At 35.6% G+C, this 18644-nt stretch overlaps 1 protein-coding gene across 7 annotated transcripts in view; it reads right to left on the bottom strand.

The window, feature by feature from the left end:
* SENP6 (SUMO specific peptidase 6) overlaps positions 1-18644 on the bottom strand; it is a 118576-nt gene that overhangs the window by 55580 nt on the left and 44352 nt on the right. For 6 of the 7 annotated variants that reach the window (XM_049895811.1, XM_049895834.1, XM_049895818.1 and 3 more), the window contains 2 exons: positions 8171-8241; positions 404-549 (listed from right to left, as the gene is read on the bottom strand). In XM_049895811.1, coding sequence (XP_049751768.1) covers positions 404-549; positions 8171-8241 — 217 coding nt within the window. The other variant, XM_049895852.1, reaches the window with a different exon arrangement.

Here is an 18644-nt window from a genome sequence, read left to right as displayed (position 1 = left end):
CAGAGGGGTGGGTGGAGGGGGGAAAAGGAGAGAGGGGAAGGATGATAAAACAAATGTGGAAAACTGGGGAATCTGTGAAAAACATATGTATATAGCTTTTCTACTTTTTTAAAAAAACTTTTCTATAAATTTAAAATTTCAAAAAAATTCTGTTTGAGGACAATTATTTAGAGTGTATTTCAGGAAAGCACTAAATTCTTTTCAGGTAAAAAATATGTTCTATGCTTTGGATAGGTAAAGAACAATGGTATGTCTGAAAGCAGAATACTGCCTAAATAATGTCTCTCTAGGTCTCTTCTAGTTCTATGATAAAAAAGCCACCTAGAATGTACTAAGTAAGTACTAAAGAAATAATAATAAAAATATTGTCTGACTCGCAATAAAGAGTAATTTTTCTACCTACCTCTAAATGGGTTAAACATTTTTTTGAAGCAGGAGACAGAGGAGACACAGACTGGTAAGTACTACAATGACGTTTCTGTTGCACTTTCCTCTTAATTTCAGGCTCCAATTGTGATTCAGACTCTTCTGATTTCTTCATTATACGCTCTAAAGGGAGGAACGGAAAAAAGAGTACCAAAATTAAATTTTACAAATTCATAATCTTAGCTATATAAAAATGTTGTTTGATATTCTTAAACATTCTGTGGTAAAAATATACATACAAAACATTTGCCAATTCAACATTTTTTACACAATTCAGTGACAGTCATCATGTCGTGCAACATTTGTTCCCAAATTATTCTACCATCATTAATGGAAACTCAGCGCCCCCTAAGATAAGACTCCCCACACCCTCGCCTTTAGCAACTACTAATAAATTTTGTTCTCTATGTTGTTAGTTGCTGCGGAGATGGCTCCAACTCACGTGGACCTTATGTATAACAGAACGAAATGTTGCCCAGTCCTGTGCCATCTTTGCAGTTGTTGGTATGTTTGAGTTCATTGTTGTGGCTATGGCGTCAATCCATCTCACTGAGTTTCCGTTTTTGCTGACCCTCTACTTTCCCAAAAAGAATGTACTTCCCTAGCAACTGGTTTTTCCTGGTATGTCCAGAGTAAGCAAGCTGAAGTCTCACAATCCTCCCTTCTAAGGAACATCCTGGTTGTACTTCTTCTAAGGCTGATTGGTTTGTTCTTCCGGCAGTCCATTGGATATTCAAAATTCTTTGTCAACACCACAATTGGAATGCATCGATTCTTCTTCTGTCTTCCTTTTTTCATTGTCCAGTTCTTACACGCATACGAGGTGAATGAAAAGACCTTGGCTTGGGTCAGGTGCACCACACTCTTTGCAGTGACATCTTTGGTTTTGAAAACTTTAAAGACGTCTTTTGAGGCAGATTTGCCCAATGCAATACGTCACATAATTTCTTGACTGCTGCTTCATGGACACTGTTGATCCAAACAGAATGAAATAGCTGGCAACTTCAGTTTTTCCTCCATTTATCAATACAGTGTTTATCAGTCCAGTTGTGAGAATTTTCGTATTCTTCACATCAGGTATAATCCATTCTGGAGGCTGTGGCCTTTAACCTTCATCAGTAAGTGCTTCAAGTTTTCTTCACTGTCTGCAAGCAATGCTGTGTCACCTACATCTCTCGGGTTAATGAGTTTTCTCTATTCTTAATGCTATGTTCTTCTTCATACGGTCTAGTTTCACAGGAAGTTCTAGAATAGTTAAAATTAATCTATGCTGGGAAAAATCAGAAGAATGATTACCGCTGAGGGGGTAAGGGTGGTGACTAAATGAGAAGGGACATGAGAGAACTCATCTGAGGCAATGATACTATCTTTACTATGTCAAAACAGGGGCTTGGGATTGGGTTAGAAAGGTAAATGGCACTTGTCAAAACGTACTGAACTGTATGTACACTTAAGATTTGTGTATTTCACTGTGTACACATTTTATATCAAAAGAAAAAAACTATAAACAAATATTGAAATCCAGTTAATGATACGCTCACTGAAGTATTCAGAAGTGAAGTGTACTGGTAGCTACAAAGTGCTCTTAAAATGTAAGAGCAAAAGTAGGCAGATGAATATGTGATAAAGCAAGTATTATGAAGTGTTAACTGTAGAATTTATGTGGTAAATATATACGTATTTACTGTAAGAGTTCAACTTTTCCGTATGTTTGAAAATTTTCATAATAGAAGTTTGGGGTAGAGAAGCAAGGAAGGTCCTTAACTTTCTTATTTGAGAACTTGGTTCTGTGTTATTACTAATATGTTAAAAAATATATACTTAGAGAGTGACAGAACACTGTATTTTAGTTATGAATTTGCTTTTGAATTATTTTTATGGTCTGTCAAAAAAGAAGGACAAACTAGAAAGATGGTTAGTTTTCTCCATCATGTAGCTGTCACTATGGCTAATTTTCAACATAAAATAAAACTAAAGTTATGTATAACATTCTCAGTTCCGCCTCCTTAAAAATCACTTTTGGCTCTATAACTTATACTTTTGTTTAGCATAGGCAGTTTAGTAAAAGCTCTTTAAAAAAAAAAAAATTAGGCAGTTTAGTAAAAGCTCTTTAGCATGACATAAAAAGCATTTTTCAATCTGGTCACGACCTACCTCTCCAATTTCATCTCTGCCTATCCTCTACCATCTTCTCCAATCAAAAAGGTTATTTATTCAAATTGGTCAGACTTTCAACCCATGGTGCCTTTGCATTCCATTCTCATTAGCCTCAAAGCTTTTTCCCTCTACTTGGTCTGTCAAGCTCCAGTAAGTCAAAACTCAGCTTTCCTTACTTCTTTTTGTGAGGACTTAATTCAACTATTCAGAAAGGGTCAGTGACCACTCTTTTATGATACTATATTTTGCACTTGTGTTTATCATAGTACCTTCAAACTACACAGCAATGTGTTCACAAGTTTGTAGTCTCTCTACCCTTGAGTTTCCTGAGAATAGACACTATCAGAGAATAGGGGCGCAAGGCAAGCTTGAATAAATAAATTGTATCAACTTTAAGATATATATGTAAACTTTAAAAGTACGTAATATAACCTAGGGAAAAAAGACATTCCAAAAACATGAGCAAAAAATACAGCTGAAATTGATTTATCAAGGAATTCATTAAATATTATATTAGGCATCCCTGAACATTTACACAAATTTATTGGTAAAAAATAAGAGAATGCTGTTATAAAAACAATTTTTAAAATTTATTTCTACAAAACCACAGAAACATGTAACTAAATAAAAATAAACCTAGAAGTACTTTTAGGAAATAAAGGTGAGTATTTTTAGAATTCCACGGTCTGAAAAGCTTTTCTAAACATTACACTAAACAAGTAAATATAACTTTAAAAACAGGTAGATTTGATCACATCAAAATTAAAATGTACTACCTGACAATCCTAAAAAAAAAAAATCACACAATGAAAAAGTACTCACACATCAGAAAACATAAAGAAGTTGCTGTTTTTTAACTTATAGTAAGCTTTTATAAGTAAGTGATAAATAGGCAAAGGACACAATAAATAAATGGGCAGACACGAATAAAAGAAAAAATTCAGTGGCTACTGAACATATAAGACACCTCACTGGTAATGAAGGAAGTATGGGGGGGAAAATTTTCTTGACCAGATTGGCAAAACCTAAAAGAAGGATACTATTTAACATTGCTTAAGAGTAGGAGAAAACATGCACACCCAAGAACAGTTTGTTGGGAGATGACAACCTTTATGGAAAGCATTTTGACAGTAATACACTGAAAGTGTTAAAAATGTACATAGTCTTTGTCCTTGCAATTTTATTTCTAGGGGTTTGATCTAAGGAAATAATAGATCAAATATAAAAAATGCACTAGTATAATAATATTTACAATACCAAAACCGTGAAATCAACTTAAATTATGGCACATAAATGACCACAATGCATTCACTAAAAAATGATTAAAGATACTTGGTTATTAACTTGTAAGAAAGTCTATGATAGACAGCTTGTCCATTTTTGGGGGGAGCATTTTACTGTGCATTAGGTGAAAGTTTACACAGTAAATGTTTCTCATTCAATAAATCATACACGAATTGTTCCATGACACTAGTTACAATCCTGCAATGTGTTGGTACTCTCCCCATTTCAACCCTGGATTCCCCATTTCCATTTGTCCAGTTTCCCTGCCCACTCCTGCCCATTTGATTCTCAAACTTCCTTTGTGTTTTCCATGCTGGCTTTTCCTCTGATATTCTAGTATCTTTTAATGACTACGGAATTAAGATACTATTATAACCTGTTGCTGTCGCATCGACTCCGACTCATAGCAACCCTATAGGACAGAACAGGGTTGAAGTTTTACATTTTATCTATTATTTCCTTAGATCAAACCCCTAGAAATAAATTGCAAGAACAAAGACTATGTACGTTTTTAAGACTTTTAATATATTACCATCAAAATGCTTTCCATAAAGGTTGTCATCTCCCAACAAACTGTACTTGGGTATGCATGTTTTCTCCTACTCTTAAGCAACATTAAATAGCATCATTCTTTTAGGTTTTGCCAATCTGGTCAAGATATAATTTTTTTCCCCCATACTTCCTTCATGGAAGTATGCGGTTTCCAAGGAGCAGCTGCTGGATTCGAACTACTGACCTCTTAGTTAACAGCTAAGCTCTTAACCACTGTGCCCCACCAGGGCTCCAGATACTACTATAGCAAAGTCAAAAGCAAGTTACAGAATAGTATACATGGTATGAATGTGTTTTTAAAAACGAGTATTTATGCAAAGAAAGAGTCTAGAAATCTGTATACCAAAATGCTAATAGCTATCTCAATGGCTGAGGGCAAGGGGATATTTTTCGTCTTAAATATAATGTTAACTTAGTTTTAAATATAAGTTAAACAGGGCTAAATCAGGTGATTAAGTTGCTACACTGGAAAATGTACATTCTGAAACAGCACATAAGATCTATTAATTATTTGAGAACATTATTAAAAAAAGGTGAGGGAACAAAAACGAAGTTTAAGAAACAAAGGAACAGGAGGTAGCAAAAAAAGGGATCTTAATAGTCATGCAGTTGCTGTTATTCTACCTGTTTAGAAAATACAGAAAGAACACCAAACATTAAAAGAAAAAAAAAAGACGTGGTCTGATAAAAAATTATGCTTAATGGCCTGCAAGCTTTAATTTTACACTCAAGAGCTGCGTATCAATGCTAATAAGTGTTGATATACAGCCATAACATCAAAATTCATATTAAATGCCTCTTAAAATCAAGGGGGAAAAATGTAACAATCAAGAAAATTACCTTGGGTTTTAAGAACTATAGAAAGACAAGTGATTCATTTTTAGGAGAAAATTATTCCAGGTGCTATGCCAGTTAACTACTGATCCTAGGGGTTTGAAATCTCAACGCTTTTCAAACTATCTCTAAAGGAAATTCTAAAACGAAACCCAAAATTCATGCAACAATTTTTGCAATATTATTATAGCATTGTCATTCATCCCATACCCTAGTATATAAGCACCTACCTGACACAAAAGCTGACAACAAAGCTTACAGTTAAATACACCAATATTGCTCTCTTGAAGTTTATAAATATTATTCATATGAACTATACATACGAATCTAGATCCTGCTCCAAAAAAACTAGTTTTCTGAGTCCACAGATGCAAATAACTGAAAAAATAAAGAGAGGGAAAGGCTCTTCTGCACAGAAGAATTCTAATTAAATGTGTAAGAAATGAAGAGAATAGGGAATCATCATCAGACAAACACCAGGTAGTAACTGTTGCTAAATTTAAAGGTAAAAGTTTGAGAAGAAACAGGATATTTGCATTATCTCAAAGTATCTCTCCCAAGATCTTTATTTATTTAGTGTACTTTAGGCAAAAGTTTACAAATCAAGTCAGTCTCTCACACAAGAAGTTATACACACCTTGCTATGTACTCCCAGCTGTTCTCCTCCTAATGAGACAGCACACTCCTCCTTTCCACCCTGTATTTCCCATGTCCATTCAACCAACTCCTGTCCCTCTCTTCCTTCTCATCTCGCCACCCAACAGGAGTTGACCACATACTCTCAAGTGTCTACTTGAGCCAAGAAACTTACTCCTCACCAGTATCACTGTCTGTCTATCTTATAGTCCAGTCCAATCCCTGTCTGGAGAGTTGGCTTCAGGAATGGTTCCAGTCTTGGGCTAACAAAGGGTCCAGCCAAGATCTTTATTAATTACAAAGAGAAAAATAGTAATTTTACAGTGGAAAACCCAGCAGATGCTACCTTAACCAAGTGATCATGGCTAACATCACCAGTAATAAAATACATCAACATCATGTAACCCCTGATATGATGCACTGAGAGAAGTACAGCATCACTTCTGTGGAAGTCTTGCCAAAAATGCACTGCCTCAATCTAACCATAATATGAGACAAACCCAGACTGAGAGTCATTCTACAAAATAAGTGATCACTACTTTTCAAAAGTATTCATGGAGCTTAATGAGACATGACAACTAAATGCAATGTGGGATCCCACACTAGATTCTGGAACAGAAAAAGGACGTTAATGAAATTGAACAAGGTCTACAGCTTAGTTAAAAGTGTTATACCAACAGCAGTTTCTTGATTTTGATAAATGTACTATAATTAATAAGATGTTCATATTAGGGAAAGGTGGGTAAAAGGAAAATAGGAACTTCCTTTTCTATTTTTGCAATTTTTCTGTAAGTTTAAAATGCTTTCAAAATAAAAAGTTACAAAAACCCCTATTCTTATCTGCTGAATAATAAACGTTACTGAAGAAACTTTAAAATTTATTCCTAATAAGCCTGGCTGATTGGCATCTAAAACTGTATGAGTGGGACAATTCACTTAATCTTTCTGAAATGCACCTATAAAATGGGAATGTTGTACAGTTCCCTAAGGATTAGAAATAATGTTCTGACCTAGCAAGAAAATAGTAAAAATAACAGCGGTTAAAAGCCTGGACTGTGGAATCAAACAAACTTTGGTTCCAATACCAGCTCTTCCATATGTGTCCTTGATAGCAGGTTAGGTAATCTCTTTATGTCCGTTTCCTCCTCTGTACAAAATGTGGATAAGGGAATCTTGAATAGAGAGCTAGGATAAAATTAACTATGAATTAAAGCATTTAACTCAGCATGTGGTATAGAGTAAGAGTTCAATAAAGATTTAAGGTATAACGGAATAAACGTTGAAGAGGGTGTCCACTACTACTAGTCTTAATAATAGGGATATGTTCAATATATATACAAAAGATTTTCACCCAAAGTTATTAACAGAAAAAGAACGCAAGTGCTTTAAAAAACAAGCTCTTGGCTATCTGGAAAACATAAACCCAGAGCTACTGCCGTCAACTCAATTCTGACTCATAGAGAACCTATAAGGACAGGCTAGACCTGCCCGTAGGCTTCTGAGGCTGTATAATCTTTACAGAACTTGACTGCTACATCTTTCTCCCACAGAGTGGCTGGAGGGTTTGAATCCGAGCCCATAACCACTGCGCCACGGGGCTCCTTCTGGAAAATACAGCTGCTTAAAATCATTAGATTTTGATTAATAAGAGTCATCAGTAGTATTTACTCAAACAAATGCCTGGGGCAAACTAGACACACACATTGCGAACCACTATTCTAGATAAAGAAAATCAATTTGACGGTGAAATACTTTTCCTAAATGTTATTGGCCCTCGTTTTATTTTTTCATCAATATTATTGCATTAAGAATTACTTAAATGCAGTTATAAATACCCACTCACTTTGGTTCTCCAACATCTATTATTACAATCTTATCAGGTAAGGTCTCTTTTAACTCAGCGGTTCTCTAACGCATTCCAAATTTTAGAATTAAAACAATTTAAGGAAAAGATGATTAACATAATACATTACAACACAGTTGAATAAAACACAATTTCAAAGCTATATAGTCCACTGGCAGTTAACATTTGAACTTTCAGTTTGACAAAAATGCTAATAAATTAAAGCATTTCAAATTGGCATCACCTGATTGCAAAATTACCTGATCATTTCAGGTCACAAAGAAATTCTCAAATCAGAGTTAAACAAGAAAAAGGTTTTCTTTATATTTCTATTGTATCTGAAAATTTTCAAAAGCCAATGTCATCTCCCTATTTGTACCTTTCTTATAACAATTCAAAAACCCTTCACAGGTGTAAAAAGTAAAACTGCACACTTACCAACACCGTGGGGCCGACTTAGCCTTACAGGATTAATATCAATTTTTTGGACATGAGGTGGGTATTCTTTCCTACAAAAGGAAATTTACATAGTTTAATTCTAACATCGAAATGAAAAATTATGGCATATTTACAATATACTTATTAAAGCAAACTACAGCTTATTTGCCATGTAAAAAGCGGTATTATAAAACAGTAAGACTAAACTACATTTAAAGCTTAATGTAAGACCTTTGAGTACAGTAACTATATTTTATTTAGATTGTCAGTCTATCAGGGCCCACAGTAGGAAGGTTGTTCAATAAATATTTAGTGAATGAATCCAAATTATTGTTCTTTCAAACTAGTCACTTTGGAAAGCTATAGTTATTTCCAAAATGCACAAACCTTTACAGTTTTTCTTTTGGAATTGCCTTCATGATCGGTATATAAAAATCACATTAAAAAGGAACTTATAATATTTCATAGTCACACAACTTATTTTTGAATAAAAAAGTATCCACTTAAATGATACTTCATTTGCTAGTTTTGCTCTAAATGCTTTTTCAATAGTTTAAAAAACACCAGTGAATAATGCAGTAAATGTTGAATAGGTTACTGGTCATGAGAACATTCCAAAATCAATCCAAAAACTGTTACGTATAAAACCAGCATTGCAGAATAAGTACTTTTAGTCTTATGACTGTATTATGCAAGGGGACACAAGCACATTTGTTTAAAAATATTACTTTATTCTCAAGACTTCACATACAACAGATTTCCAGGATTTTGAACACAGTCTTCATAAGGGTCCTAAATATTATTTAAGTCCAAATATGCACTAATTTGGAGGGAGGGGGGAACCTATAGCTAACCATAGGATAAAAGCACTAAATAAGGAGAACTGCAACAAGTGCAACAGACCAGGACGCTACGATACTACTTTCCCACTCTAAGTCAAAACTTCTAAAAATACTCCTATTTTATTTAACTAGAAATTAAAGAAAGGGAAAGGGGCTATTTTATTATTTGGAAATCCATTCACACTAGTGATCAATTATCTATTCATTACAGAGTATATGTGAGGATTAATTAATCAAAATCCTAAAGGAATATCTTGTAAGGGTTTCATATTCTTACACCATGAAAGTCAAACTACTTAACAAAATGTAAAGAGAGGTAGTGACAGTAGTGTACTTGTAATAGCAGTTAGCTACTGTTGACGCTATGTGCCAGGTACTGCTCTAAGGGCTTTGTATCTATTAAACCCTTTATATCTAAAGGCTTTACATCATTAAATCTTCACAATAATCTTATGACGTATGTACTATTACTAGCATTTTCAGAAGGGAAAACTGCAGCACAAAGAGGTAAATTAACTTGCTGATGGTCTCACAACTATTAAATGGCACTGCCAGAATTTAACCCAGGCAAACTGATCAATACTGATGAGTAGTGTCATTATCCTGGTGGCATAGTGGTTAAGTGCAACAGCTGCTAACCAAAAGGTCGGCAGTTCAAATCCACCAGGCACTCCTTGGAAACTCTATGGGGCAGTTCTACTCTGTCCTACAGGGTTGATATGAGTCGGTATCGACTCGATGGCAATGGGTTTGGTTTTTTTGGTTCAAGTAACACCTGGTACAATTGGCAATTTCCACCTTGCCACAGTTTTAAGATTTGTAAAGATGGGAATTTGTCTTAAGTGTAACAGTGTCAGGAAGACAGCAGATTTTCGGCTTCTGATTATGCTATATTAGGCTTAACATAAAATGTCTGTTTTTATATATCATACATTTTCACACTCTGGATATAGTACTGTCTTACCTTTAATTCAAATAATTGTAATCTCTAATTTTTATAATTCAACACTTAAAGATACTAACTTTAAAATGCAACAGAGGCAATAATAATCTGAAGTGAAATATGATACTACTGTAGCAAACTCTGGAAACTCTGGTGGTGTAGTGGTTAAGAGCTACAGCTCCTATCCAAAAAGTCAGCAGTTTGAATCCACCAGGCGCTCCTTGGAAACCATATGGGGCAGTTCTACTCTGTCCTGTAGGGCTGCTATGAGTTGGAATCGACCCGATGGCAATGGGTTTGGTTTTGGTTTTTTGGTGGCAAACTCCAGTAACTCCTATTGTATATTTTTAAAATAGTGGATGATGTAAAAAGAAGGTATTTTTAAATGATACTATAAATTACCAATAAGAAAAATATTTGACAGTTATACTGTGTTCACAAAATCTGAAAATATATACATATTTTTTTACAGTTTGAACCTACTTGACTATTTCCTCTAGGGTATACTAAAGGTAAAGGTTTATTCAGTAAAAAAAAAACTGGATCGATGAAAACACTGCTTTAATGCAGTGTTCTCTGCAATCTGACATAGTGCGCTGAACCAAGCATTGCTTAAATTACATTTGCCTACATTTCCAAACATTATGGCTACTCTGCACTCAATATTTGCTACATGTTTCTCTATTCAAATAGGGCAAACTAAATTTTGTTTTCCAACAGAACAATGGGACACTGAGCAGCTTAAAATGAGGAAAGGAAGGTGTGCGTTAGGATTGTATCCTTTCACCAGGCTTAATCAATCTGTGTGCTGAGCAAATAATCTGAGAAACTGGGGTATATGAAGAAAAGTATGGCATCAGAATTGACGGAAGACTCATTAACAACCAGGATTATGGAAATGACACAACCTTACTTGCTGAAAAGTGAAGATAACTTGAAGCACTTACTGATGAACATCAAAGACTACACAGCATTCAGTATGGACTGCACTTCAACATAAAGAAAACAAAAATCTTCACAACTGGACCAACAAGCAACATCATGATACACAGAGAAAAGACTGAAGCTGCGAAGGATTTCTTTCTACATGGAACCACAGCCAATGTCCATGGAAGCAGCAGTCAAGAAATCAAAGGGCACACTGCACTGGGCAAATCTGTGCTAAAGACCTCTTTAAAGTGTTAAAAAGCAAAGGTGTCACTTTGAGGATTAAGGTGTGCCTGACCCAAACTGTGGTATTTCCAATTGCCTCATACGTGAGAACTGGACAATGAAAAGACTGAATTACGGTGTTGGTGAAGAATACTGAACATACCATGGACTAACAGAACAGAAGCCCTGGTGGTGCGGTGGTTAAGAGTTTGGCTACTAACTAAAAGGTAGGCCGTTTGAGTCCACCAGCAGCTCCCTGGAAACCCTCTGGGACAGTTCCACTCTGTCTTAAAAGGTTGCTCGCTACGCATCAGAATTGACTCAACAGCAAGGCATTTTAACAGGCCAGAAAAATAAACCAATCTGTCTTAGATCAGTACAGCCAGAATGCTCCTTAGAAGCAAGGATGGTTAGTCTTCATCTCACGTACTTTGGACATGTTATCAGGAGGGACCCTGAAGAAAGACATCATGTTTGGTAGAGTGTCAGTGAAAAAGAAAATACTCAAGGAGACAGATTGATACTGTGGCTGCAACAATGTGCTCAAGCATAACGAGGTATGTAAGGATGGTGCAGGACTTGGCAGTGTTTCATTCTGTTGTACATAGGGTCACTATGAGTGAGAACTCATTCAATGACACCTAACAACAAGTTTTGTTTTTAAGTTTTTATCATAATGAAAAAACTGCAGAAATTAAAGCATATTTTAATATAAGAATAAGAAATTTCAGGATTAGTGTTAGTTTGTAAGGGAATTAAAAGAATCTTACAGCCATATTTTCTTTAAAATTTTGTTAGGTGATCTCAAATCAATTTTTATATTAATTTCTTGGCTTGCGGGTCCCATTACTATATAGATACTAAAATTTCAAACTCCAAACTGGAATGAAGCTCAAGCCTAGGATTTAATTTTTTAGTGGGCATCCCGTCGACCCCCACCCCAAATGAAGCAGAAGCAGAGAAACCTCCCTTGCCAGCTGTCCTCTTTCCCTGCAGGTGGGTGATTTTTTACTTCTGTGGGCTTGTGTTTTGTGTAGAAGTTTTAGAAAAAACTCCATCTCATATGCCTAAACAGGGTTCCTGGGACTGATATTCTTCTACCAATCCTGCCTCCCTTTGAATCCACACAGACTGCAGCAGCTATCAGTCACAGCATTGCTCCTATGCTCACCATTTTCAGTTTCTTTTCTGGCCACCAGGGCCTTCTTCCTTTTCCAGGTCACCATATATGTCAAAGAACTTTTACTTCCTCTTATACAGATATCCAAATGTTTGTAATGAGGTAGTTTTCAGGTTCTTAGTAACCATCTCACTGAACTCAGACTAATCACCTTTTCTTCATATATGCTTACTGAAATAAAACCTTAAAGTGAAATGTTAAATCCTTTGGAAAAATAAAATAGGGAAGGGCCCAAGGCTATTTTTGCTGCTTTATGACTACAGATGCCCATTTCTGTGAATTTTATTTGCAACAGTTAATATATAAGGGGCTTTAACTTTTTTCCCCTCAACAATTCCTACATGTATAATTCAGTGACACTGATTACATTCTTCATGTTGTGAAATCATTCTCATCTTTTTCCAAATTATTCCACCACCATTAATATAAACTCAATGGTCCTAAGCAAAAACTCCCCTTTTTTCTTCTCTTTCCCACTCCTGGTACTAGTAATCTTTAGTTTATATATATTTGCTAATTTCATATAAGTGAAATCATACAGTATCTGTCATTTTGCGACTGACTTATTTCACTCAGTGTTATGTTTTCAAGGTTCATTCGTGTTGTGGCATGCCTGAGAACTTCTCTCTCTTTCTGGCTGAGTAATATTCCATTGTGTATATACACCACATTGTGTTTATCCATTTATCTGTTGATGGACATTTAGGTTCTTTCTACCTTTGGACTATTGTGAATAGTGCCGCAACGAACATTGGTGTACAAGGTTTCAGTCTGCGTTCCTGCTTTCACTTCATCTGGGTATATATATTATGATTGGGACTGGTCGGCCATATGGTAGTTCTATGTTCAGCTTTCTGAGGAACTGCCAAACTGTTCTCCACAGCAGCTGTACGATTTTACATTCCCACAAGCAATGGATAAGGGTTCCAGTTTCTCCACAACTTTGCCAACACCTACTGTTTTCTTTATCATTGCCGTTCTGACAGAGGTGAGGTGATATCTCACTGTGATTTTGACTTGTATCTCCCTGATGGCTAACAGAAAGATTTGGTGGCTCAAATCCACCCAGTGACTCTGCAGGATAAGACACCTGGAAATCTGCCCCCACAGAATACAGCCTAGGAATCCCTATGGGGCAGTTCTACTCTGTCATATAGGATCGCTATGACTTGGAATTGACATAACAGCACACAACAACAATGGCTAATGATGTTGAGCATCTTTTCATGTGCTTGTTGGCAAATGTGAATATCCTCTTTGGTGAAATGTCTGTTAAAGTTCTTTGCCCATGTTTTGATTAAGTTGTTTATCTTTTTGTTGTTAAGTTCCAGAAAAATTTTATACATTTTGGGTATCAGACCCTTACCAGATATGTGGCTCCTGAAAATTTTCTACCAATCTGTAGGTTATCTTTTCACTTTCTGATATAGTCCTTTGATGAATAAAAGTATTTAATTTTTATGAAGTCCCCTTTATCTATTTTGTCTTTTCCTGCTCATGGTTTTGTGTCCTATCTGATTGTCCACCACTAAAAATTAGGTCCCACAGCCTTGCCCTTACATTTTCTTCCAAGAATTTTATGGTTTTAGTTTTCACATTTAGGTCGTTGATCCATTTTGAAATGATTTTTGTGTATAATGTGAGGTATGGATCCTGACTCATTTTTCTGCACGTGGAAATCCAATTTTCCCTGCACCATTTGTTGAAGAGATTCTTTCTTCCTTATTGAATGCACTTAGCACCCTTGTAAAAAAATCAGCTGACCGTAGATGTATGGATTTATTTCTGGACTCTCTAGTCTATTCCACTGATCTACACGTCTATTATGCCAGTACCAGGCTGTTTTAATTCTTGTAACTTTATAGCCTGTTTTGAAATAAAAAAATGTGAGTCTTTCTACTTTATTCTTCAAGATTGCTTTAGCTCTTTGGGGTCCCCTTGTCCTTTGGGCCTTTAATTTTTAAAATACAAGTATTTCTAAAAATAACAATCATCTAAATACTTAAAATATCATCAACCACACTGTATTCTAAAATAGGAATGATTAATAATACTTCGGGTCAGCAAATTCACAACGGGGGGGGGCTCAATTGTTGATTATTATGAAAATGTTAATACCTATGAATAGCTAAGGTCTACCAATATAAAACCGCCACATATAAAAACATGTAATTTACAACCTAACGTTCAGAAATACATTTCCTCAATAATTTATTTGACCACTGAATATCACTAAATCTAAATCTTTAAACCAACTATACTGAAGAGCCCTACTTAAGTACATGATCACACCATCAATACTTTATGTAGAGCTTTAAACTTTATTTGTCAATTTTGTAACTTGTACTTGTCCATCATGGTTCTGGGAAACACATGCAAAATAACAAATATCTTATGTTTTATCAAACAACTCATTTACCAACAGTCACCCAAAATGAGACCGGAATAATGAGCCAGAAAAAATTTGGGTTAAAGCCCTTCAAAAAGACTGTAAACCTACTACTACACTTCGAAAGAAGACTAATAAAAACTACGAAATTCTTAAATGTGAAAAAACAATCCATCTTTTCCCTCAAAAACATCCTTATTAATAAAGTCGCCAACTTTCAGAAGAGAAACAGCAACTGAAAAAGAAAAACACCGTAAGAAACTAAACCTTAAGATACTTTCACACGTCATATAGAGTAACTGTTGTTGTCAAAAGCATTAGACTATCAACTCTCAACTTCCCGGATACTATGTTTTGAAATTCTTTTACCACAAGATTACTCATTTTATCAGAAAAAAGGATAAAAGTAAGTGTCTTAAGCAGAAGAATAGGCATTGCAATAACTTCAAGAAAACTGGTAATACTAAAGTTATTCTATTGAAACATTTCTAACCAAAAGAAATAAATTTCCAGTTATCTAATATTTCATTACATTTCTTTTATCTATCGTTTCCTCGAGAGCACCATACACACCACCACTCTACTGTTTCTAGAGTCATTTTAAGCATCTCCTACCTGATTCTTCTGCTGATAGAATTCTTCCATTTCACACAAAATAAATCTCTGGTGGCACAATGGTTAAGAGCTACGGCTGCTCAAAAATGGTATAGCTGCAGCACAAATCCACCAGGCACTCTTTAGAAACACTATGGGGGCAGGGAAGTTCTACTCTGTCCTATACGGTAGTGATGAGTCAGAATTGACTTGATGGCAACAGGTTTGTGTTTGTGTGTGTGTTTTTTTTTAGACTCTATTTAAAAAGAAAAAAATACAAACACAAAAAACTGGCAGGCAATTTTCACCTTAAAAAAAAAAAAAAAAACTGGCAGAGCTCCTGAGGATTGAACTCCAGGGGACACTATTTGCCCTGTAGTTTCTGTGAATTGTGTCCCATGAGTTCTGTCCTATCTAGGAAAGCCTTTCATAACAGCTCTGGTGTTCCCCACGTCAACTGAACCATAATTCTTTTTCTTGACATTTAAAAATCCTCACTATCAGGCTTCAACCTATTCTTTAAAGGATATACAAATGAATAAATGTGCTCAGTGCCTGTTTATGTCAGATACCATATTAGAACTTTTTGCATTGTTTGCCTTATTTGAATGCCACAGTCGTTTTGTCAAGACCAGAAATGACATGGCTCACTGGAGATCATACTTACCAAGTACTAAGTTTGGAGCCCAGGTCCTCAGACTCCTAGGCCCTCCCTCCCAAGTTCCCCCTACTCAAATATTACCTCCATTAGATTGTTCATAACCTCTGGCCTATGAATTATTCTTTAGGAAATAACACTGTCCTTTGCACTTAGGAAAACATATGCTGATAATATTAAGAGTTTTAGTTCTCATAAACCAAAAAGTTTAATATAGGAATCATAAGCTATGATTAAGGTGACATGTCTTAAACCATTCCAGCAATCTTGAAATAGACCCCACTTTTGATACGACGTTGGATTTCTATTTTGGTAATAAAGATTTTACAAGCTGCATAAAGTGAATTGGAGACCTCTTTTATTTTTCTCTGTTCTGAATTGTTCAAATACCATTTGAATGCTCTGTTCTTTAAAGATTAAATAGGCCCCAGCCTTCTGTCTTTTTTTTTTATAAACTGTATTTTGGAATAATTTCAGATTAGCAGAAAAGCTGCAAAAATAATTCAAAGTTCCCTTATATCTTTTAAGTTTCTCCTAATGTTAACACCTCACATGATACATACGTCAAAATGAAGAAATAAACACTGGCAGGCTACTATTAACTCCAGACTGTATTAGGATTTCCACCAGTATAATACCCTCTTTTTGTTTGGGATCCAATCCAGGATACATCCCATTTAGCTGTCATGCCTCCTTAGTCTTTTGTGGTCTACTACTTTTTCTCAGTTGTTTTTCATGACCTTAACATTTTTGAGAAATGGTCAGGTATTTTGTAGTATATCCCTAAATCTGGGTCTGCCTGATGTTTTCCTCATGATTAGAATGAGGTTGTGGGGGAAGAATATCACAGAAGTGAAACGCCTTTCTTAACATGTAATATGGGAGGGGAGCCCTAGTGGTGCAGTGGTTAACAGCTGGGCTGCAAAACCAAAAGGTCAGCAGTTTGAATATACCAGCTGTTCTCTGGAAACCCTGTAGGGCAGTTTACTCTGCCCTATAGGGTGCTGTGAGTTGGAAATGACTCGATAGCATCAAGTTTTTAGTGTTTTAATATGGGAAGGAGAGGGTATATGATATCAACGTAACTTACCACTGGTGATGTTAACCTTCATCATTTAATTAAGTTAGTGTCCACTCAAAAATTACTATTTTCCCTTATTTTTTCTTTGGAAGCAAGTCACTAAGTCCAGCTCACATTTCTTGAAGAGGAAAGTATCTACATATATTATTTGGAACTCTTCTTTAAGAAAGAGCTGTTCCTTTTCCTCAAATTCATTTTACGTAGCTCATAAAAACTTATTACCAAATGGAATCTGGCGTTGTATTAAAAGCAGGATTTATTTTAAGACTGCTTAAATACTTCAATAAATAATTTATAAAATCATTTGTTTATATCGGTATGAATTCACAGGTATCTATTTTATATTTTGGGTCCAATTGCTTGTTTTGGCCTCTGGGAGCTTTCAGTTGGTTCTTGGGGTCCTTTGACATGACATCATCCTTTTGTTTTTTGAGTATCTGCATGCATTCTGGCACTACAAGATACCCCATGCTCATCATTCCCTCTTCCCTGCCCCAACCCTAGGCATCTAGGATCTGGTTGCTGGTTTATTCCTTATTTTTTTCCCTTGTTTAATGATATCTTTTAAAAAATAGTTTTTCCATTGCTCTGATTAAAAAAGAAATACATTTCTATAAAATAAAGCAAATGTATTCATTTTATAGTTCAAACCTATCATTCCAAACTAATTTTTTGGCTTATCAGTCTAATTTTTTTGTGGTAAAAAGACGCCACAAAACACTTGCCAATCCAAAAACTTTTATATGTGTTATTCAGTGATACTGATTATTTCTTCATGCTGTATAACCATTATTACTAACCTTTTCTGAATTTAAGGAGCCCTAGTTTTTTAGTGGCCACAGTGGTTAAGAGCTTGGCTGCTAACTGAAAGGTCAATGGTTCGAATTGACCAGCCACTCTACAAAGAAAGATATGGCAGTCTACTTGCGTAAAGAGTTACAGCTTTGTGATGAAGAACCAGATGGTATCTGGTGGAAAGCCAGCACTGTGAGTTTAAAGAGCCTGCCATGGCCGCTATCTAGGAGCCTAAGTCCAAGTATTGATCATCGATGTGTTAACTCCAATCTCCGATCAAAAGGCGGGAATGATTTAGCAGGTAATACTAGGGCCATTATTTCTTTCTAGAACGTAACCCAGCTGGAGGTAGACTCACAAGGACACATCAACTGGGCCCTGAGGTATAAAGACAATAACTAAGACAATCTGGGAAAACATGTTTTAGGGAATCTTTCACATAAATAAATCATGACACAAAAGATCCATATGCTTTCCACTCTTATCTTTTTTTATTAGCCTTTAGTGAATAGTAAGATTTGCGAGTCCAATCAAGAACCTTCTGACTGAAACCCGTACCAGTGATTGTTAAGAAAGACAATTCAAAATGTAGAATCTTAGCAATTTAGCAATTTCTAGCCAATCTGCTATTCATAAAGTCTTCACTGGCTAATTCTTTCCAGAAGTAGACTGCTGGATCCTTCTTCCTAGTCTGTCTTAGTCTAGAAGCTCAGCTGAAACCTGTCAGTCATGGGTGATCCTGCTGGTATCTGAATACTGGTGGCACAGCTTCCAGCATCACAGCAACACGCAAGCCTCCACAGTACGGCAAACTGACAGACACGTGGGAAGGATGTTTAC

This window comes from Elephas maximus, chromosome 1 (genome assembly GCF_024166365.1).
Source record: "Elephas maximus indicus isolate mEleMax1 chromosome 1, mEleMax1 primary haplotype, whole genome shotgun sequence".
NCBI lineage: Eukaryota > Metazoa > Chordata > Mammalia > Proboscidea > Elephantidae > Elephas > Elephas maximus.
This window is presented reverse-complemented; position numbering and strand designations above follow the sequence as displayed.